The 23,805-nt window shown below is 41.4% G+C and overlaps 1 protein-coding gene across 1 annotated transcript; it reads left to right on the top strand.

Annotated features, from left to right (window-relative positions):
• The first annotated feature begins 315 nt into the window (after positions 1-315).
• On the top strand, positions 316-9,086 carry LOC109894508 (tubulinyl-Tyr carboxypeptidase 1). Its single transcript, XM_020488047.2, has 7 exons — positions 316-1,431; positions 2,089-2,177; positions 3,834-3,890; positions 4,529-4,603; positions 5,093-5,474; positions 6,390-6,499; positions 6,758-9,086. The coding sequence occupies exons 1-7, from the start codon at positions 1,213-1,215 to the stop codon at positions 6,828-6,830; spliced, it is 1,005 nt and encodes a 334-aa protein (XP_020343636.1). The 5' UTR covers positions 316-1,212; the 3' UTR covers positions 6,831-9,086.
• The last annotated feature ends 14,719 nt before the right edge of the window (positions 9,087-23,805 follow it).

The following is a 23,805-nucleotide window of genomic DNA, read 5'->3' as shown; positions in this document are numbered from 1 at the left end:
ATTCTTTCTATCATAGTGTGAAGAGGTAGGCTATACGTCATTAGTCATGGAGAGTGCATTTATTATAAACCTTTAAATTGTGCTGCATTTCATAGGCTATCTAGTGGTTAGAGCGTTGGACTAGTAACCGAAAGGTTGCAAATCGAATCCACGCGTTGACAAGGTAAAAAGCTGTCGTTCTGCCCCTGAACAAGGCAGTTAATCCACTGTTCCTAAACCGTCATTGAAAATAAGTGTTCGTTCTTGACTGACTTGCTGTCTGTTACAGCGGAGGAAATGTGAAGCTCGTTGAAACCGTCTGCGCATGCGCAGCTGCTATAGATCTGGGAGTGTCTGAGCGGCGCAATATTGTAGCAGGCATGAGATTAGCTCTCGCTACTCTGTAGCCATGGGCGTTCAAACTGGATTGATTTGGACTGAAACGAACAATATTGTGTCGTAAAATGGACTAGACTGGAATGCGGGCACTAACTAAGCGGAGTGTCGAAGAAATGTGATCGTATCCAATCTATCCCGGCGTTTTGGATATAGACCGAATGACCTCTGGGATAACGGTGCCGGCGGGTATTGGTGGTTTTTAATACAAACTACTGTTTGTCTGTATACCCTTTTGGAAGATGCTATTTTCCCCCCTTATGTTGTAGGCATTATGTGTATTCATCATTTCCCAATGTGTTTAGTTCAACTTCATTGTTGAAGCCTTATTTTCATGATGCCTAAAAATTCACGCATTTTCTAGTTTTAATAATATATTGTCTAGTTTCAGTATTTCAATGATTTACTTGACTTAACCTGCGTTGTGATGTTTCTAAAGTGCCAATAACATTATCGTTCAGACATGACTTGATGTAGGCTAACTATAATACCCTTTAATCCCTGCTTTTGCAAAAAAAAAAAAAAAAAAGACCTCATCTGACATAAGTGGACAATTGTAACAACTACTGTAGCTTTAACTCTGCATTTGGGTGGAACATATGATTGTGTGCAATTTTGTTCATAAGAGGTACAGTATTTGAATTTGGAGACTGATACAGCCTGCAGTTTTGCAAAGTTCTACATATCCAGCGTGTCATGAATTGCTCATGTTTCTCACCTGCTGTGGGAGTGTTACTTGCTGAGAAACTGCAATCAGATTGACAGTTAAAGGGCAGGGCACATAGGCTGTAAACCATCTGTGCCAGGTTCCAGGACTGGGGTCCCTTGTGTGGGGGGATGCTAAGGACCACAGTGGGGTGTGTGGGGGTGGAGGAGAGAGATGAGGATGAAGGTGAAGAGGATTTGCGGGACGGAGGGGTGCCCTTCTTCGTAAACAGGGGAGGCCTACCGGTGGATGAGGAGACTTGGGAGCAGATGTGGAGGCATGTGGCTCGGATTCACCCTGATGGGGAGGCCATAGGGACACGCATCCGGGGAGCCAGTGATCTGCCCAAGGTAAGAGCTGGTGAAGTCCTCACCTAGACACCCTACTCTGTTGTTTTCAGTTTGACAGCTCTACGGACTACACTCAGTCTATTTCAACAATGTGAAAGTAAAAAAGAATCAGCTTTTCCTCCCACTAGTATATAGTGTTCAATATGTATCCTAGTCACATTTATTTACCATAAACTATCATTCAAGATAAACATGCAGTAAACTATTCAGGAGGATATATTGTCCCATAGCATAGGCCTAGTATATGATGCTACATGCTTAATTCGATTCACACTAGAGATGGAGTGAAGATAACCAACTATGCAGAATGTTTGTAACTGACACAGTTACGACTCCTCAGATAACAAGTGGATGAAGCTGTCAAAATATGCAGCATTTCAAACCACACAGATACACATGCAGTCCTAACATGCCACTGGATGTACACGTGCTGTGCTGTCCAGATGAAGTTAAATGCTGTGTCTGTGCTCATAATGAATTCCATTATATATTCAATTAATGTAGCATTGTGAGACTTGCTATATGGAACAATTAAGATAATGACCATGCCCATAAAGGATGGTTGTTAAGTTAAACAACAGGATATTCTCCAGCTCTGTGAATATAGGGATTGTGTGATACTAATGCTTTTTGTTGTGCTTTGCCTCTCCCCCATAGATTCCTACACCGAGTGTGCCTACATACCAGCCAACCACCAGTATCCCACAGCGCCTGGAAGCCATACAGAAATACATCAGGGACCTGCAGTATCCTTTGCCTGGAATGGTAGAACTGCTTGGTCACTATTGCCAAGCTCTGGACCAATGATGAATAGCCCAGGTAGCCTAGATAAAGCTGAGACTGTTCATTGGAGCTGTTGTTGGTCATTGTCAGTCTCTGTATGATTGTTTATCCCAACCTGTCAGTCTAGATAACAGTTTAGGTACGTCAACAAAATGTACAGTAGGTTGATTATACATTAATAAATGTGTAGATATGTTAAATTCCATGCCTGATGCTAACACGCTATGCTCTGGGTTGGAATTCAAGATATGTCTCCTGAAATATGTGTTAGCCATGCACTCTATGTATTTATAAATAATTCATAGATATAGGAACAGGCTGATTTCATGCAAATGGAAACTGGGCCACACAGTAGATGTACTGAAGAAGATTATGGTGATTGGTAACTCACTGAGGTCCTTTGTAGCTCAGTTGGTAGAGCATGGCGCTTGTAACACCAGGGTAGTGAGTATGATTCCCGGGACCACCCATATGTAAAATGTATGCAAGCATGACTGAGTCGCTTTGGATAAAAGTGTCTGCTAAATGGCATATATATATATATATAACCAGTAACATAGTTTACTATTATTTACTCTTACTCATTATTTTACGACAATATCAATGTATGTCACATCTCAGAATGTAGACCATATTTAGACTATAATCTATTTTGAGCATAAACATTAGTATCTCTCAGCTCAAGGAGCTCATCCATAATTCACAAACGAGGAACTATGAATATCAGAAAGCACTTAACAGGGTTCATTCCCCATGAGAATACGTTCAGTGCACAACCCAGATGGTCTGTTGTTTGGACATTTCCCATATTGTTTCACTCCCTCTGCATTTGTATTTACACTGAACAAAAATATAAAAGCAACATGTAAAGTGTTGGTCCCATGTTTCATGAGCTGAAATAAAAGATCCCAGAAATATTCCATTCTCATAAAAGCTAATTTCTCACAAATTTTTTGACATCCACTTAGTGAGTATTTCTCCTTTTCCAAAATAATCCATCCATCTGACAGCTGTGGCATATAAAGAAGCTATTTAAACAGCATTATCATTACACAGGTGCCCCTTGTGCTGGGGATAATAAAAGGCCACTGTAAAATGTGGAGATTTGTCACACAATACAATGCCACAGATGTCTCAATTTTTGAGGGAGCGTGCAGTTGGCATGCTGACTGCAGGAATGTCCACCAGAGCTGTTGCCTGAGAATTTAATGTTCATTTCTCTACCATAAGCCAACGTCATTTTAGAGAATTTGGCAGTATGTCCAACCGGCCTTACAACCGCAGACCATGTGTATGGTGTCATTTGGGGGAGCGGTTTGCTGATGTCAATGTTGTGAACAGTCCCCCATGGTGGGGGTAGGGTGGTATGGGCAGGCATAAGTTACGGACACAATTTCATTTTATCGATGGCAATTTGAATGCACAGAAATACCGTGATGAGATCTGAGGCCCATTTTTTTTTAAAGGTATCTGTGACGAACCGATCATGTACAATTCATATATATTATGGCCTAATGCATTTATTTCAATTGACTGATTTCCTCATAAGAACTGTAACTCAGTCAAATCTGCATGTTGCATTTATATTTTGGTACAGTTTACTTAACAATATCCTACAGGTACAATCACACGGGAACACAGTTTTTTGAAATCAAGAAGAGCAGGCCTCTTACTGCGTAAGTTTCACAGTTTCTTCTATCCCATTCCTGTTTCCTAATCTTTTATTTTAGCTTAGCTCTTAGATTATCCTGAGTGGATCATGGCCTTGTAGGGATATTGTAAATGTCAGACAGTAAGCAACATGGCAGCTACCTGCCAGAGAGAATCTCAGGGTTTGGTGAAATAGCTTTTCCTGGGGCCGCAGTGGCAGCAGACAGAGGAAGTAGCTATGCATGTTTACCGATTGCTTTCATATTATGCTGATCATGACAGAAGCTGAAGGAATTGGAAATCTGAATCGGCTGTATGTCTGTTGCACCCAAGGGCTTTGCGACCAGGAACTGTTTTCATAGCCTAATAGGATCTGTTTCCCCGGCAGAAGCTTCTAATGCATTTTGCTTACTCGGTTCTTGACATTTAGCACCAGATGGTTTTATTTCAATGTCTCATGCAAAATGCCAGTTTTAATAATCAAATGTGTTTATTTTTCCTAAAGGAGTTAGTCATTTTCCCTTTGCATACACAAAGATAACCTGTAATATGTACAAGTGTCTTTCAGGCCTTTTAGAATCCATGTTTATAATTTCTACCTTTTAGAGTAGACTATTTTGTTGCCTTGCCTTCAGGTGTATTCTAACCCTCATATTCTGTGTAGGTTGATGGATATCGCCAAGGAGATGACCCGGGAGTCACTGCCAATCAAGTGTCTGGAGGCTGTGATCCTTGGGATGTATCCTTCCTTTAAATAGCTTAGGTGTTCCACGTGAAAACTGTAATGACTTTCTTATGCCACTGTTGTTACCTGCACATCATTTTTTTTCTCATCTACCACACTCAGCAGCACAATATTTGTCAATGGGGTGATGAATGATGACCTGGAAATGTTGTTTTCCAAATGAGTGCTTGTGGGAAGCTAAAAATACAAATTTAAAAATTTAAAAATAACATTGAGTGATGCCTCAGTGTGGTAACAGGGATTTAGAGACAAAGCTTTATGGGCACAATCAGGGCATCCGAGTATTATGTGATTAGAACTGACTAGTGTGCTCAGTCTGAGAATACTGTATGCAGACTAATGTATTCTTGTCTTAAAAAACAGATTAGTGGAGCTTGAAAACAATTGTGGTTTATGTTACCATGTAAAGGGGCACTCCAGTTGGAGCATGCAACCAGGGTCAGTGATAAGGTTTTTCAATGTCCTTGACCTTGCCTGTCCCAGTTACCTTACCAACAGCATGTCGGGTGTGGAGCGCTTCCCCCTCAGCTTTAAAACGCAGTTCTCAGGGAACCACTTCTGCCACATCGTGCTGGGGGTGCACAGCGGGGGCCGCTTCGGGGCACTGGGCATCAGTCGGCGGATGGACCTCATGTTCAAACCCCTGGAGTTCCGAACACTGGCTGACCTGGTGCAGGAGTTTGAGGGGGCCTACATGGGTTACTGGCATACCCTGAGGAAGGTGAAGATTGGTCAGTATGTGTCCCATGACCCCCACAGTGTGGAGCAGATAGACTGGAAACACTCCATACTAGATGTGGATAAGCTGACCAAGGAGGAAATGAGGAGAGAGCTGGAGAGACACACTCGGGACATGAGGATGAAGGTAAAGGACCCAGGGACACAGAGACCATGTGTTAGAGTGCAGGAATGTGATGGGATGTACAGAACTAAGGCAGGACATATGCACACATCTGGGGACTGAGATGGAAAAATGTCCATGAGCCAAACCATGTTAGGGATCCATGAAACAGACCTGTCAGCTTCCTAGGATTCTAGTGATTGCATTAGGTCCAACAGGCACTGAACTCCTAGTTTGTAGACTTCCACAGTACCAGTATGGAATTTAGATTTGTGTCAAATGAAATTGGGATACATCTGAGCTCCATGTTTTTGATTCATGTGATGGGGAAGCACCAGGGTGATTTTAATGTGAATCCTTTCTGAACAGATGGAAAGCCCCTGTTAATCACTGAGATTCTGACTCCTTTTGACCCTCTTTCTCATCATGCATGATGACATGGAGTTGACCTGCCATTTCACTAGCTATAATCCTCAAATGATGACCTCATGCGCTATCATCCCAAACAGTAATGAAAGGATCCTTAATGCAGGGCCCTGTGTATAATAAAACTAATGGGATGGCTTTGCTCTGCTCGGTTGTGCGCCATGTATGGCTGCCTCTATCAATCAATGGCTGATATTTTTAGGGAGCGGGCTCTCTCCCATTCACTGGACCCACAATCACATTAAGGATGCGGAGGATTTTACCATCATCACCGTCAACACTGTGCCTCCATTATGTTAGGGCCTCTCATCGAGCAGCTCACCTTAGTACTACTCTACTCATTAATTGATCTGCTGTATTTTGAAAGACAAACGTTTAGTAATTGGAGTCTTACATGAACTGCACTTCTCCTTAGTATGTACAGAGGATATGACCAGAACTGTTTGTGTACCTCGTTTGTGTTTCCCCGTGTTGCTAATGTGAGGTAAACAGAACTGAGTGATTGTCTTTCAGATTGGGAAGGCTGCGCCCACTTCACCCACCAAAGACAGGAAGTGTAACATGGGCTCGCCCCACCGTAACCCGGGCAGCCCCATGCGCAGGAACAGCCGCATCGAGAGACGGTAATACTGATTGTGCACTATAGTCAAATATCAGGAGATGCTTAGTCTCACTATAGTCTCTCTGACAACACAGTAAATACTCATTAGGTCAATAAACAAGGTGCTAGCTGTAGTGGAGAGGGCTCTGCACTGATCTGAACAAGCACTAGAGGCTAGATGTCCTATGACGTAGTCCAAGAGGATTCTCTGAACAGTAATCTTTGTTGTGATCTGTCATGAGAAGTCATATCTTTTTTTTCTTTTTGGGGGGGTGTACAGTCCATCAGGAGAGAAGAAAGTTCTTGATCCGAAGTCCCCTCCAGACATGAATGGATATCAGATTCGAGTGTGAGGAAGATTTCACTTCATAAAATCATCCTGCAAAACAAGACCGTAGAATGGTAGGGTTCTGTCCAACTAAAGGTTAGTTCCGGGGAATGGGCTTTTGTGTTCAGATTCGAAATAGGTTTGTACTGCGTAAGCAATTTATTTAGGGTATTTTGCATTCAACAAACGTGAGGTATACTGTACAGAGCATGGCCATGTCAATAACAGATTTTTGACTAAATGTATGTTCAAAGCCTATAATTCTAAGTTCTCACAATGCTCAACTTTGGGGATATCAAACAGTCGTTTTACACAGCCAAAGCCATTTAAATTAACTTGCCTAACTGGCTGGCCTATTCACAAGATCTCTTTGAAAAATAGACAACTTCTCTCCAAAAATGTGGCATGGGCCATTCATCAGCCCTGTGGTTATTTGTTGTTACCAGGCTTTTTGTAAAGCCAGAAGCTTGGTAGTGTAGTCCATTCTACAATAGGATTGGTTCAGACAGCATTTAAGGGTCAAACAGGCATTGATCATGTTTTTAAAGATGTTCTGTAGGGTTTTGTTAATATGCAATATTACATTTAGCTTATTTCTTAACATGTAAAGTGGTGCAATTGGAAATATCATAGCAGATATCCATGTTGTCAATCAGTTATTAAGAATGACAATTATTGTGAGGATTATGTGCAATCTGTGTCTCCATGTTGTACTGTAAGTGTGTAAATACATTGAACCTTTAACCTGTTAGCCCTGCTGGACAGTAACTGCTTTTGTAGTGACTAGTTTGCAATCCACTTACCTTGTGCCTTTTAGGAACATTTTAATAGACCGTGATAAAGAAAACAAGTATTACTGGGAGAATCGTTTTTTCAATTTCACTAGGAAAATACACTGTACAATCCATCTACACTATCCCAAATAGATGGTAAATTGAGCTATCAACACCTTACCCTGTGTATGTGTGTTCTTCTATGGAGATGATGCGCGTGATTGAATATTGGGTAATTCAGTGTACAGTAGTCTATTTAAACCTTTCAAAGCATGAAAAGTGTGATATGTTTTAGGATAGTAAGAGAAAGTAGTCAGTGTGGTCAACAGAATTTTTCAATTCTGGGGTCACTCACAAGACAAAATCTCACACTCTCATAAAATGACTGTGCAACTAAGTGAGAAGGATGAAGTTGCAGCTGATATAGTTTGACATTATTTTGGGGGAAAGAGATATTTTGAAGGCAGCAGTTACTTTTTTATATTGACATGGTCTGATACATTTTTGCCTTCGTACAGTATAAATAACATTATTCTTATTATCTTAACACATAGCCTTATTGTGGTTGTCTAGCTCTATTTAATATTTACCATTTTTATTAAAGGTGCAAAGAGATTTGTTTACAATATTCTCATCTTCATTTTTAAATGACATTTAGGCCAGAGCACTTGAGAAATTGGAGTCTGCACCATTAAAAAAAAAATAGTGCCTCGGAGCACATTGATTGGTTGGGATTCCTTGAGCCTCTTTCATTTTAACATAGAGGTTGTTGTCTTGTACCAAAATATTATATGACCTTTTATCACTATGTAGGACTTCCTATTGATTTAGAAATAAACTCTCCTCACCTCTCTCCCAATTAACCTGTTGTTGTGTTGATTTAGCTGACTTATGTCATGGGTCAGATGCCTGTGAGTTTATTAGAGCTTCAGCTACATTAAGAGATCTACAAGATGCAACAATGGATCAAATGTAGAGCTAAAATCAATTAATACAGTTATCAAATAGTGTGCTGAGGACATGGAGGGCACACTGCCAGTCTACATACCAACCAAGAGTCCAAATTGGGCAGTGTGCACTCATCTGAAATACCTCTGCCACACACAGGCGGACAATTCAAAGAATAAACGACGGAGCAATAAACATTTCCTCCTTTGATTGTCCACACAGAAACCTTAATACAAATCCCATACTGAGGATCTGTGCACTAGGGGACTATACATTTATAAGACCATGAACAAAGACATCTGCTTGCAGCCACACTAATTAGAATAACATTTTCTGTATCTTCTCTGTTGCATGCTGGTACACTGTGAGAACTCCTAGCCCATTTTGGGCTTCAAGACATCCTTAACTGTAAATCACAGGAGTTTCCTTAGTGCAAAGATGTGATGATGTCACTGAGATTTTATCTAAGGTGGAATAACAAGAAATATTGTAACCAGAAATCACCTGTACGGCTTTGACACTTGAAACTGAAATAAACAAGCAACTAGATTTTGACTAGATTTGTTGAAAATAAATGGTGTAACATAGAGTGATTATCATACCTATTTTCCCATTCAGCAAATGCTTTATTTTCTGGGGTACTGTGCTGGCTGTCTGCAGTGCACTGTACTGATGCCCAGGGATCCTGCTGCACGTAATCAATTAAGTTTAATGGAAGCCTCACTGGATGGATAGTCTACCTGACAGCACTGCAATCGGCTAACAAGGCTTAACTAATGAATCGCTGCCAACCTGACACATTTCATCATATCATGGGAGCACAGAGGACTGCCATGGTTGCTGCTCTCCTGAACACCCAGCCTCTCTTTAACAGGGGAAATCCATACATGAGGTAATGTTTTGTGTTCAGACATGGGAGAGATGGCAAGACTTTGATAGCTCTCATACAGCACAAGAGAATACTGGTGACTGTTCTCTTATGAAATTGCTCCTGTTAGTGCAAGTTATAGCTGAATGCATAGCTTGCCAAATGTACTGACTGCATAGCTAGCCGAATGAATAGCTAGCCGAAGGTACAGCTAGCTGAATGTATAGCTAGCCGAAGGTACAGCTAGCTGAATGTATAGTTAGCCGAATGTACATGTACATAATGTAGGTATGGCATGTGAAATGTGTTTTAAGAAGTATGGTGCAAGTGCTTTAAGGAATCACAGCTGCAGTTGAAGTCACAGTTAAGTGGGGGTGATGTTGGTAATGTTCAGTGTAAAGAATGATGGAGAACGATTTCAAAAAGTATGAAGGCACTGGGGAAGCCAAAACATAACTCTGGTCTTATCTGAAAGTAGACCCCAGTAGTACCTCCCCCACCTTATCTGCCCAGAACTCTTTATGAAATTAAAATACAAAAGGAATAGTAGCCTCCTTTAAAAAAAAAACTACTGACCCATTTCTCCTCAGCGGATGTGTTTGGTGCCACAGAGGGAATCTCTGTTCGAGCGGCACAGTCCAACTCCTGAACAGGTTTCAAGGTAGATCCAGGAGCTGAAGCACTAAGGTATTTCTTCTACTCATATTAACTTATGTTTATAACTCTTTCAGTGATGGATTGTAATGAGATACAGAAATTACTTCCCTGGAAGAACCTGCTAGAGAAAACATCTGATTTATTGTAGTTAGGCTAAAATGTCAGATGTTGACTGTGTCATTCCAGTGAGATATAACTTGATGTTTTAGTGGTGACAGGAGTCCGTTAGCTGGTCTTCTAGACCAGGGGTTTCCAAACTTTTTCAATTGGGGCCCCCCTTCGAGCATTGGGGAACATCCTGTGCCCTACCTGCACACGCGCTACGTCCATTTCTATGGGTACAATCACTATTCACGAGACAAACTGTTCACATCCCTCTTGTTGGTAGAGAGAATTTTGCAGGTTTAAAGCTTATTTCCTGAAATTCTTCACATTTTGTCATGGGCTGCAAAGAAAATGTTGCCGTTTGAGCTAACTTTCTTGCAATTCTATAAATGTTACCATGTCTAATGTGTACTCATGTGATATTTGAACATCTATGGGCAAAAAAAAACAAAAATGTTTTTTGCTGACATGGGCTATTTCTAACAAGTTCTAAATAGCTCTCAAGGTATGCAATGACTAACATGACGAGGAACTGATTATGCACTACCGAATTTTGAAATGGCACCTTGTGCATTCTACTATTAACTTTTGTGGGGGGGGGGGATCCCCACAGTTTGAGAACCACTGCTCTAGACTGCATTGTACACACAGAACCCCTGACTGTGCCCTATCACGCATGAACGTTCCCTCCCTGCAATCTGAATGAATAATTCATTCATGCCTCAGCCAGCCACACACACACATTTTCTCCCTGACAGACAGTGCCTCGCTGGAGCGAGAGATCTCCCATATTAGTGGGACACTGCCAACATTCAGGTCACAATCTTAAAGGTCCAATGCAGGTAACAATGAAGTACCTTACTGTGATTGTTTTCAATGGTCAAAAAGAAACAAAAATAGGTTCTTAGCGAAGAGCAATTTCTCAAGCAAGAATTTTGCTAGGACTGCCAGTTATTCGCTGTGAGGTTTGGAACTCTTTCTTATGGTCTATGTATTATCTAATTTACAGCATGGTGATGTCACCAGGCAGGCCGAAACTCCAGCCCATCTAAACAGGCTGACATTTCAGCTCTTACACTAAAAGGGCATTATCATTTTCACAGTATTATTCCAACCTCATAGTGTGGAAATATACACGGTGGCCAGTTTATTAGGTACACCACCCCGTTCACAAAAATGGTTTGCGCCTACAGACAGTGAGTCACGTGGCCTGCTATAAAAAAGAAGACAGGCATTGAGGCATTCAGTTACTGTTTTATTGAACGTTAGAATGGGCAAAACGAGTGACCTCAGCGACTTTGAGCGTGGTATGCTCGTCGGTGCCAGGCGCATCTATTCCAGTATCTCAGAAACGGCTAGCCTCCTGGGGTTTTCATGCACGACATTGTCTAGGGTTTACCGAGAATGGTGCGACCAACAAAAAAAATGGAGAATGGCAAGAATTGTGGTGGGCCACAAACAGGCAAATAATGGCGCAGTACATAAGTGGTGTGCAGTACAGCATCTCGGAACGCACAACTCGTCAGTCCTTGTCACGGATTAACACCATCTCAGCCAGGCAAGACAGGATGTAGATCTTCCCAAAATACTGCCAAACTGATATTGGTATATGGAAAATATGAATTCAATATTTCTATCATTTGAAAAATAATACTACGGCTGGCCCAAAGCCAGAGGGACAAAACGCATCAAACACAGTTTGTAAAGATTTAAATGTTCAAATTTACTAGTGTAGCAGATTGATTACTCAGTTTGTTCACTAAATATTAACTTTTAAAATCTAAAAGCTTCATGCATTCAAATCTCAACAGTAAGAGAATTTGTCAAATAAATTCCAACTTTGAACTAAATTCAACCTTTTTGGTTCGTTTTGCTCTCTCTTCATGTAAACAAAAACAATTCTTCAGAGGACATCCCATCCCCTCTGGACCTTGGGATGAGTAGTTTCTCTTCAGGTAGGAAACAACCATGTGAGCCCAAGGAACCAATTAAGTACAATTATTAACTTATAAAACATGGAATCACACCATGGGAAAATCATGTACAGTTTGAACAAACATTTTTAAATGCTTGACCTCGGTCCTCCTGATAATTAATTGATCACAAACAGCCCAAATTACACAGGGTTTCAGTCCAGCTGGAACCTGGCCAGGAGACTGAGATGGTCCGAAGGGAACAATTAATTGGGTAAACCTTTCATTGAGCAGAGATCCTCCTCTAATTGGGGGGAGAGACGACCAAGCAGCTTCAAACCTCCGCTCTGCCGTTGACCTCCACCTGAAACAATTTTTTTGTTAAGCCATAGCTCAATTCTTCTTTCTCTATATACTAACTAGACTCAAGGTCAATATCAAAGGTTATTTATGTAATTATTTTGGATATATGCCTCTTACCTTTCTGATCAGCACCAGAATTGCCAAGCCTTGGAGTAGAAGATGTCGTCGACCGTAGATCCATCCTCAGAGTGCATGGTGGGATAGGTTAGGTAGTGGGATATAGTCTGTCTGAACATGAGAAAGGACCTGGACAATGTTATTACATTTAGCATGTATTCAGCACTGTGAGAGAGGCACAAATATAGACATAGCAAGGGGCAAAAATGTGGCCCTTTGAAAATAAACAAAAGTTGACCTTGACGCAGAAGGATGTTTGTCCTCGGGATCTATTGGAAATAAGTGAAAGAGTAACATACAGAAGTCATTATTAAAGTGGAACTGACAGCATTTTAGCAACATCAAATCCTATTAAAATCTGTTCATATACTGTATATCCCCAAGAATAATATGACACCTTTTTTTTATCTGAGCACTTCGATAAGTGAGCACTTAGATATGGCCATTTTCAAGTTTTCATAAATTCATAGAATGTTTGAGAAGGATGCATAGTAAGGTATTCCTTCTGCATTTCACCTGACAATGCATGTTTGTCCAAACCCACGTCTTGACAACTGAATGTGAACTTGCCTTCCTGCCTGCCCATTTGATCGATGCCAAATACATAACTGTGGATAACAGTCGTTCAGCATAATTAGCTAGCAAAGCGATTCACATTTCTTGTTCGCTAACCAAAAGGACACCTGCATCTCTCACTGTAGCTACCGACAAAACAATATGAGGTGAAGTCAGTCACTCACCCAATGACAACCGAGGCAAAGACAGTTTCAAATAGGATATTCGCGCTTTCTAACCACTTGAGCCACAGACTCCAAATAAGTGTCATGATGTTGAAAAAAAAAATGTGCACAACATTGCACAGGTTTTATTTTCACGATTTGGACATTCATTCGCTTTCCAAAGCTAATAAACGTGGAAATGTGAGCAACATTTTGTATTCCTAAATTGAATTAGTTAGGGAGCGTAAACAAAGTACAAACTTTTTTTTACATTTTACATTCAGAATGTCCACTGACTACCCTTCTATATTGCACACCCTTTAGTTTGTCCATTTTCATCTCATATGGTTTTACATGAATTTTTCCAAATGTAGAATTTCAATAGCTCCTTGGTCATGTGACCTAGTGACTTCAAACAAGGTTCAGAATGTCCACTCAGTGGCCCTGCACATTGCACACCCTTTAGTTTGTCAATTTTCATCTCACATGGTTTTACATGAATTCTTCAAAATGTAGAATTTCAATAGCTCCTTGGTCATGTGACCTACTGACCTCAAACAAGGTTCAGAATGTCCACTGACTATACCTTCATATCGCACACTCTGTCTACTTTCATCTCATGCTATTAGACTTAAATCTGTAAGCTTCATTTTACATGGGTGTTAACAATATATATATTTTTTTTGTCAACAAATGTTCCATCCTCGCAATAACTATCTTTCACATGGACACTGAAAAGATCCGCAAATGGCTGTATGTGGTATGGATTAAGGACAGGAGAGGCGTTCGAACAGAGGTGCTTAAAGGAAGGCGCACAGGTAGGCCTCATGAAAAACGATGTTTCATATGCTCTTTTTAATCACAGTAATAGGCAGTGATTTGTCAGTCACAGTGAGCTTGATAACGTGAAAGAATCCTTTTCATAGCATCACTTTCATATACTGTACATTAAGACAAATCCTTCTACGTTGAGTATTAGAACGCAGTTTACAACCTGATAATGACTTGATATCAACAAGCCACCTGCAGACAACTTACAAAATGCAATATTGCATTTGAGGGTTTGTTTTTCTGATAAATAGTTATTTGATGCATGGCCTACTACTTCTAACTGGGAAAATAAATTCCTACGTCTTTTGTAAGTAAAATCCTTTTTCCAAAATTGATTTGGGTACATTTTTGTGAAGCGGTATGAGGGTTGTGATATGGGTCATTTAATAGTAAAATCCTTTAAGGGATCAATACATTTCTATGTTGCTTCCCCAGTATCTGCATGAACCATCAGGCCAAGTGTTTTTGGTTGACCCTGCTGGACAGAAAGAGAAGGAGGAATCGGAACACGCTGCATTCAAATTCAGGTCTTAGTTATTCCATTGTACTGGATCTAATACATATTAGCATGTTAAATACATTCATAAGTGTAATAATTTTTTATGACATACTGTGATAAACTCTCTTGGCTGCTGGCTCTGTCACTTTCAGACATGCGCAGAGCAGACTTGAACCACAAGGGGTTCTCTGTAAAGAGGGAGTAATCCAAAAGACACAGACACACCCCTTGACTTTCAATTGGCACCATTGACCTATATGTATTCTCTCCTGATTGGCTCTGTGGTGCACAGTCTGGCAGTCTGACTAAAGTGCCAGAGGTATGAGGAGAGACATCCACCTTTGTATTTATGGGAACAAATATCTCCTAACACTTTGGATCCTATTCTTGGACAGTTAGACACAATGCATCAATGCAAAATGTATTACTAATTACTGTCCCTGAGTAACCTCGACCTTGTGGGTCTATGGGTGTTTGGGCCAATAAAGTGCCAACTCAATTCTACCACTGACTAGTCTCTCATGCCTCTATGAACGGGGACACAGGGCAATAGTTTTTAATTTAAACCAGCCCTTTTTTTACTGGAGTACACTAACCCCTAATTGGGGCTCTTTTCTTGACACATAGTAGCAGTTTACCAGATAAGAAGTCAAGAAGATCAAAAAGTAGATTGTTGTGAGTGTGTTATACATCCTGTGCTGGCCCCATTGTCATATCCATTCTGGATTCTAAGTGGTAAAATCATAGCTGAAAAATGCCTCTGTATGTGTATACATTTCTGCCAAGACAGAACTGCCAAAGGGGGTGGAGTCGCAATCTACTGCAGAGACAGCCTGCAGAGTTCTGTCATGCTATTCAGGTTTGTGCCCAAACAGTTTGAGCTTCTACTTTTAAAAATCCACCTTTCCAGAAATAAGTCTCTCACTGTTGCCGCTTGTTACAGACCCCCCTCAGCCCCCAGCTGCACCCTGGACACCATATGTGAATTAATTGCCCCCCATTTATCTTCAGAGTTTGTACTGTTAGATGACCTAAACTGGGATATGCTTAACACCCCGGCCATCCTACAATGTAAGCTAGGTGCCCTCAATCTCCCAAATTATCATGGAACCTACCAGGTACAACCCCAAATCCGTAAACTCAGGTACCCTCATATCATCCTGACCAACCTGTCCTCTAAATACACCTCTGCTGTCTTCAATCAGGATCTCAGCGATCACTCCCTCATTGCCTGCGTCCGTAATGGGTCCGCGGTCAAACGACCACCCCTCATCACAGTCAAACGCTCCCTAAAACACTTCAGCGAGCAGGCCTTTCCAATCGACCTGGCCCGGGTATCCTGGAAAGATATTGACTTCATTCCGTCAGTAGAGGATGCCTGGTTATTCTTTAAAAGTGCTTTCCTCACCATCTTAAATAAGCATGCCCCATTCAAAAAATTTAGAACCAGGAACAGATATAGCCCTTGGTTCACTCCAGACCTGACTGCCCTTGACCAGCACAAAACCATCCTGTGGCATACTGCATTAGCATCGAATAGCCCCCGCGATATGCAACTTTTCAGGTAAGTTAGGAAAGCTAAGGCTATATTTATAAAACAGAAATTTGCATCCTGTAGCATAAACTCCAAAAAGTTCTGGGACACTGTAAAGTCCATGGAGAATAAGAGCACTTCCTCCCAGCTGCCCACTGCACTGAGGCTAGGAAACACTGTCACCACCGATAAATCTACGATTATCGAGAATTTCAATAAGCATTTTTCTATGGCTGGCCTTGCTTTCCACCTGGCTACCCCTACCCCTGTCAACAGCTCTGCACACCCCACAGCAACTTGCCCAAGCGTCCCCTATTTCTCCTTCACCCAAATCCAGATAGCTGATGTTCTGAAAGAGCTGCAAAATCTGCACCCCTACAAATCAGCTGGGCTAGACAATCTGAACCCTCTCTTTCTAAAATTATCCGCCGCAATTGTTGCAACCCCGATTACTAGCCTGATCAACTTCTCTTTCGTATCGTTTGAGATCCCCAAAGATTGGAAAGCTGCCGCGGTCATACCCCTCTTCAAAGGGGGAGACACTAGACCCAAACTGTTACAGACCTACATCTATCCTACCCTGCCTTTCTAAGGTCTTCGAAAGCCAAGTTAACAAACAGATCACTGACCATTTAGAATCCCACCGTACCTTCTCCACTATGCAATCTGGTTTCCGAGCTGGTCATGGGTGCACCTCAGCCACGCTCAAGGTTCTAAACGATATCATAATCTCCATCGGCAAAAGACAATACTGTGCAGCCGTATCCATCGACCTGGCCAAGGCTTTTGACTCTGTCAATCACTGCATTCTTATCGGCAGACTCAACAGCCTTGGTTTCTCAAATGACTGCCTCGCCTTTGAAATTATGAAAAATGTACGTTACACCGTGTGATTTTACAGTACACAAACAAGAGTGTGCAATATAGAAGGGTAGTCAGCGGACATTAGGTCACATGACCAAGGAGCTACTGAAATTCTAAATGTTGAAAAATTCACGTAAAACCACGTGAGATGAAAATGGACAAACTAAAGGGTGTGCAATGTGTAGGTCTACTGAGTGGAAATTCTGAACCTTGTTTGAAGTCACTAGGTCACATGACCAAGGAGCTATTGAAATTCTACATTTTGAAAAATTAGAGATAAAAATGCACAAACTAAAGGGTGTGCAATGTGTGTCTGTGCCATCGGGTTAGCTACAACCCGTTTTGAAAGTGTTAGGAGTAATGGTTAAAGAGCTATTGAAATTTGAAAAATGTCATTTGTCACTATGTTGACGGTCCCTAACTGCTTTTGGTGGACGTGAGGAAAACAACAGGCGAATATCCGTCGAATATCCAACCCTGAAACATACTTTACCTCTGTCGCTGTAAACGGGACACAAGAAAGCAGAGCAACTGAAATTGAATTCACCGACGTGCGCGCATCAGGCTGTAATTTCATAAAGTAGATGACTCAACTGTTGACTCATTTATGCTCGCTTGTGACTTGTAGTGCAGCGCATCGCGGTGGTTTGACATTCCCAGCCTTAGTTACCGTAGTCGCCAATTTTTGTTCAAAATAGTCTCGACCCCGCCCTGTGCAACTGGGTACTGGACTTCCTGACGGGCCGCCCCCAGGTGGTGAGGGTAGGCAACAACATCTCCTCCCCGCTGATCCTCAACACTGGGGCCCCACAAGGGTGCGTTCTGAGCCCTCTCCTGTACTCCCTGTTCACCCACGACTGCGTGGCCACGCACGCCTCCAACTCAATCATCAAGTTTGCGGACGACACAACAGTGGTAGGCTTGATTACCAACAACGACGAGACGGCCCTCGGAGTGTGGTGTCAGGAAAATAACCTCGCACTCAACGTCAACAAAACTAAGGAGATGATTGTGGACTTCAGGAAACAGCAGAGGGAACACCCCCCCATCCACATCGATGGAACAGTAGTGGAGAGGGTAGCAAGTTTTAAGTTCCTCGGCATACACATCACAGACAAACTGAATTGGTCCACTCACACAGACAGCATCGTGAGGAAGGCGCAGCAGCGCCTCTTCAACCTCAGGAGGCTGAAGAAATTCGGCTTGTCACCAAAAGCACTCACAAACTTCTACAGATGCACAATCGAGAGCATCCTGGCGGGCTGTATCACCGCCTGGTATGGCAACTGCACCGTCCTCAACCGTAAGGCTCTCCAGAGGGTAGTGAGGTCTGCACAACGCATCACCGGGGGCAAACTACCTGCCCTCCAGGACACCTACACCACCCGATGCTACAGGAAGGTCATAAAGATCATCAAGGACATCAACCACCCGAGCCACTGCCTGTTCACCCCGCTGTCATCCAGAAGGCGAGGTCAGTACAGGTGCATCAAAGCTGGGACCGAGAGACTGAAAAACAGCTTCTATCTCAAGGCCATCAGACTGTTAAACAGCCACCACTAACATTGAGTGGCTACTGCCAACACACTGTCAATGCCACTGACTCTACTCCAGCCACTTTAATCATGGGAATTGATGGGAAATGATGTAAATATATCACTAGCCACTTTAAACAATGCTACCTTATATAATGTTACTTACCCTACATTATTCATCTCATATGCATACGTAGATACTGTACTCTATATCATCGACTGCATCCTTATGTAATACATGTATCACTAGCCACTTTAACTATGCCACTTGGTTTACATACTCATCTCATATGTATATACTGTACTCGATATCATCTACTGTATCTTGCCTATGCTGCTCTGTACCATCACTCATTCATATATCTTTATGTACATATTCTTTATCCCCTTACACTGTGTATAAGACAGTAGTTTTTTTTGGAATTGTTAGTTAGATCACTTGTTCGTTATTACTGCATTGTCGGAACTAGAAGCACAAGCATTTCGCTACACTCGCATTAACATCTGCTAACCATGTGTATGTGACAAATAAATTTGATTTGATTTGATTTGACATTGAACTGAAATTGTGCATCCTTAATAGGTGGAGGCAGCAAACAACGTACCAGGCCAGCTGTGATTTAAAACCTGATAGCAATGTTTTTTGGACTACCAAGAAATGTATTGGGGAATTATATTAATCATGCATTGAACTGCATCCATTTATTTTGCGAACAATGCCCTACTGTATGTCATGGAACTTTGAGTCAAATATATCCTATTTTTAAACCTCTTATAACGTTGGTTTTCAAGCATAAACTGGGAAATGTGTGTGTGTGTGTGTGTGTATAAATAAAAGTTGAAGTCGGAAGTTTACATACACCTTCGCCAAATACATTTAAAACTCCCGTTTTTCACAATTCCTGACATTTAATCATTTAATTTAAAAATTCCCTGTCCTGTCCACTTAAGAATGTGAAATGTCAGAATAATAGTTGAGAAAATGATTTATTTTAGCTTTTATTTCTTTCATCACATTCCCAGTGGGTCAGAAGGTTACATGCACTCAATTAGTATTTGGTAGCATTGCCTTAAACAATTTAAACTTGGGTCAAATGTTTCGGGTAGCCTTCCACAAGCTTCGCACAATAAATTGGGTGAATTTTGGCCCATTCCTCCTGACAGAGCTGGTGTAACTACTCGCACAAGCTTTTTCAGTTCTGCCCACAGAATTTCTATAGGATTGAGGTCAGGGCTTTGTGATGGCCAATCCAATACCTTGACTTTGTTGTCATTCAGCCATTTTACCACAACTTTGGAAGTATGCTTGGGGTCATTGTCCATTTGGAAGACCCATTTGCGACCAAGCTTTAACTTCCTCCTGACTGATGTCTTGATGTTGCTTCAATATATCCACATCATTTCCCCCCCTCATGATGCCATCTATTTTGTGACGTGCACCAGTCCGTCCTGCAGCAAAGCACCCCCACAACATGATGCTGCCACCCCCGTGCTTCACGGTTGGGATGGTGTTCTTCGGCTTGCAAGCCTCCCTCTTTTTCCTCCAAACATAATGATGGTTATTATGGCCAAACAGTTCTATTTTCGTTTCATCAGACCAGAGGACATTTCTCCAAAAAGTATGGTCTTTGTCCCCATGTGCAGTTGCAAACCGTAGTCTAGCTTTTTTATGGCGGTTTTGGAGCAGTGGCTTCTTCCTTGCTGAGCGGCCTTTCAGGTTATATCGATATAGGACTTGTTTTACTGTGGATATGGATACTTTTGTACATGTTTCCTCCAGCATCTTCACATGGTCCTTTGCTGTTGTTCTGGGATTGATTTGCACTTTTCGCACCAAAGTACATTCATCTCTAGGAGACAGAACGAGTCTCCTTCCTGAGCGGTATGGCGGCTGCGTGGTCCCATGGTTTATACTGCGTATGACGGCTGTGTGGTTTATACTTGCATACTATTGTTTGTACAGATGAACGTGATCCCTTCAGGCATTTGGAAATTGCTCCCAAGGATGAACCAGACTTGTGGAGATCTACAACAAAAAAATTCTGAGGTCTTGGCTGATTTCTTTTGATTTTCCCATGATGTCAAGCAAAGGGGCACTGAGTTTGAAGGTAGGCCTTGAAATACATCCACAGGTACACCTCCAATTGACTCAAATTGTGTCAATTAGCCTATCAGAAACTTCTAAAGCTATGACATCATTTTCTGGAATTTTCCATGCTGTTTAATCAACTTATTGTATGTCAATTTCTGACCCACTGGAATTGTGATACAGTGAAATAATCTGTCTGTAAACAATTGTTGGAAAAAATGACTTGTCATGCACAAAGTAGATGTCCTAACTATAGTTTGTTAACAAGAAATGTGTGGAGTGGTTGAAAAATGAGTTTTAATGACTCCAACCTAAGTGTATGTAAACTTCCGACTTCAACCTTGTGTGTGTGTGATATATATATATATATATATATATATATATACACACACAGTGGGGCAAAACAAGTATTTAGTCAGCCACCAATTGTGCAAGTTCCCCCACTTAAAAAGATGAGAGGCCTGTAATTTTCATCATAGGTACACTTCAACTATGACAGACAAAATGAGCATTTTTTTTTCTCCAGAAAATCACATTGTAGGATTTTTTTATGAATTTATTTGCAAAATATGGTGGAAAATAAGTATTTGGTCACCTACAAACAAGCAAGATTTCTGTCTCTCACAGACATGTAACTTCTTCTTTAAGAGGCTCCTCTGTCCTCCACTTGTTACCTGTATTAATGGCACCTGCTTGAACTTGTTATCAGTATAAAAGACACCTGTCCACAACCTCAAACAGTCACACTCCAAACTCCACTATGGCCAAGACCAAAGAGCTGTCAAAGGACACCAGAAACAAAATTGTAGACCTGCACCAGGCTGGGAAGACTGAATCTGCAATAGGTAAGCAGCTTGGTTTGAAGAAATCAACTGTGGGAGCAATTATTAGGAAATGGAAGACATACAAGACCACTGATAATCTCCCTCGATCTGGGGCTCCACGCAAGATCTCACCCCGTGGGGTCAAAATTATCACAAGAACGGTAAGCAGAAATCCCAGAACCACACTGGGGGACCTAGTGAATGACCTGCAGAGAGCTGGGACCAAAGTAACAAAGATTACCATCAGTAACACACTACGCCGCCAGGGACTCAAATCCTGCAGTGCCAGACGTGTCCCCCTGCTTAAGCCAGTACATGTCCAGGCCCGTCTGAAGTTTGCTAGAGAGCATTTGGATGATCCAGAAGAAGATTGGGAGAATGTCATATGGTCAGATGAAAACAAAATATAACTTTTTGGTAAAAACTCAACTCGTTGTGTTTGGAGGACAAAGAATGCTGAGTTGCATCCAAAGAACACCATACCTACTGTGGAGCATGGGGGTGGAAACATCATGCTTTGGGGCTGTGTTTCTGCAAAGGGACCAGGACGACTGATCTGTGTAAAGGAAAGAATGAATGGGGCCATGTATCATGAGATTTTGAGTGAACCTCCTTCCATCAGCAAGGGCATTGAAGATGAAACGTGGCTGGGTCTTTCAGCATGACAATGATCCCAAACACACCGCCCGGGCAACGAAGGAGTGGCTTCGTAAGAAGCATTTCAAGGTCTTGGAGTGGCCTAGCCAGTCTCCAGATCTCAACCCCATAGAAAATATTTGGAGGGAGTTGAAAGTCCATGTTGCCCAGCAACAGCCCCAAAACATCACTGCTCTAGAGGAGATCTGCATGGAGAAATGGGCCAAAATACCAGCAACAGTGTGTGAAAACCTTGTAAAGACTTACAGAAAACGTTTGACCTCTGTCATTGCCAACAAAGGGTATATAACAAAGTATTGAGAAACTTTTGTTATTGACCAAATACTTATTTTCCACCATAATTTGCAAATAAATTCATTAAAAATATTACACATTTTCTCATTTTGTCTGTCATAGTTGAAGTGTACCTATGATGAAAATTATAGGCCTCTAATCTTTTCAAGTGGGAGAACTTGCACAATTGGTGGCTGACTAAATACTTTTTGCCCCACTGTATATTATTTTTCAGAAAGATTTTTTTTATGATTATACAGACAACAGACCGAACAGGTAGAGGGCAGAACACACATGGATCACCTACCAAATCAAACCCACCTCAAAACCAGATTTAAAGCAGGTATGATATACAATGAGTAATATAAGCAAATAGTTTTTTAAATTTTTTATACAAAGCTATTATAAATCAAAAAGTGAAAGAGTAAAAATAATGATACAATTTCTAATTTGGTTTGGTTTATGGATAGGAAATGGATAGGAAAGGTTGCCAGATATTATAAAATGTAATTGCAGATCCCCTAAAGGAATGGCATATTTTCTCTAGCTTGAGATGTTGCTTAACTTCCTTTATCCAATGGTTAAAGTAGGAGGAATCCGATCCTTCTACTTAAATAGTATAAGACGTCTAGCAAGAATGGTATTAAATGCCAGCATTTTGCCCATAGAACTGTTTAGAGGGCCCCCCTGTCATGCCACTCCATAGAACTGTTTAGAGGGCCCCCCTGTTGTGCCCTCCAAATAATGAAAAAAAAAGTAAGAAGATTCTATAGGTCTCTCCAGTATCTTAGAAAAGGTCTCAAATTGATATCCAGAAATCTGTCAATTGCAGGCATGTCCAAAACATGTGTAATAAAGTAGCAGGAGCCTGCTTACATCAATCACAAGTGGGATATATTTATGGTCTAATCTTGGATAATTTTGGGTTGTCCAATGCAGCCGATTAACTATTTTAAATTGAATTACAGCATGTCTTACACATATAGATGAAGAATGTATTCTCTGAAAGCATACTCTGCCAAGTTTAGTCTGAAAGTTGTTCACCTAAATCCTCTTCCCATTGGTTCTTAAGAGAGTCTAGGAAATCCAGATTGTGCGAGTTGAATAATGTATAGATCAAGCTTATATAGCTTTGTTATAAGGGTTCACTTTAGGGAATTTTATAATTTTGACTGATATGAAACAGACAATCATATCAGTAAAGTTGTTCAAATGTGGTCAGTTCCACTTTAACTGTTCTCTACACAACTGGAGTCTCACCTGCCGTGAGTACTGTTGAGATTAAGTGTTTTAGTAGTAGTGTGTTTTACTGTGTGTGTGTGTTACCAGGTGTGTTGTCAGTGACCCTTGGGATGAGCTCCAGGTCGTGTGGCCTGATACAGGCAGCCTTACAGAAATGCAGCTGCGGGTGAGGTTATGGTTGTACTGCAG

This window comes from Oncorhynchus kisutch, linkage group LG7 (genome assembly GCF_002021735.2).
Source record: "Oncorhynchus kisutch isolate 150728-3 linkage group LG7, Okis_V2, whole genome shotgun sequence".
In the NCBI taxonomy this organism is placed as follows: Eukaryota; Metazoa; Chordata; class Actinopteri; order Salmoniformes; family Salmonidae; genus Oncorhynchus; species Oncorhynchus kisutch.
The sequence above is the reverse complement of the archived record's forward strand: the minus strand, read 5'-3'. Positions and strand labels throughout refer to the sequence as shown.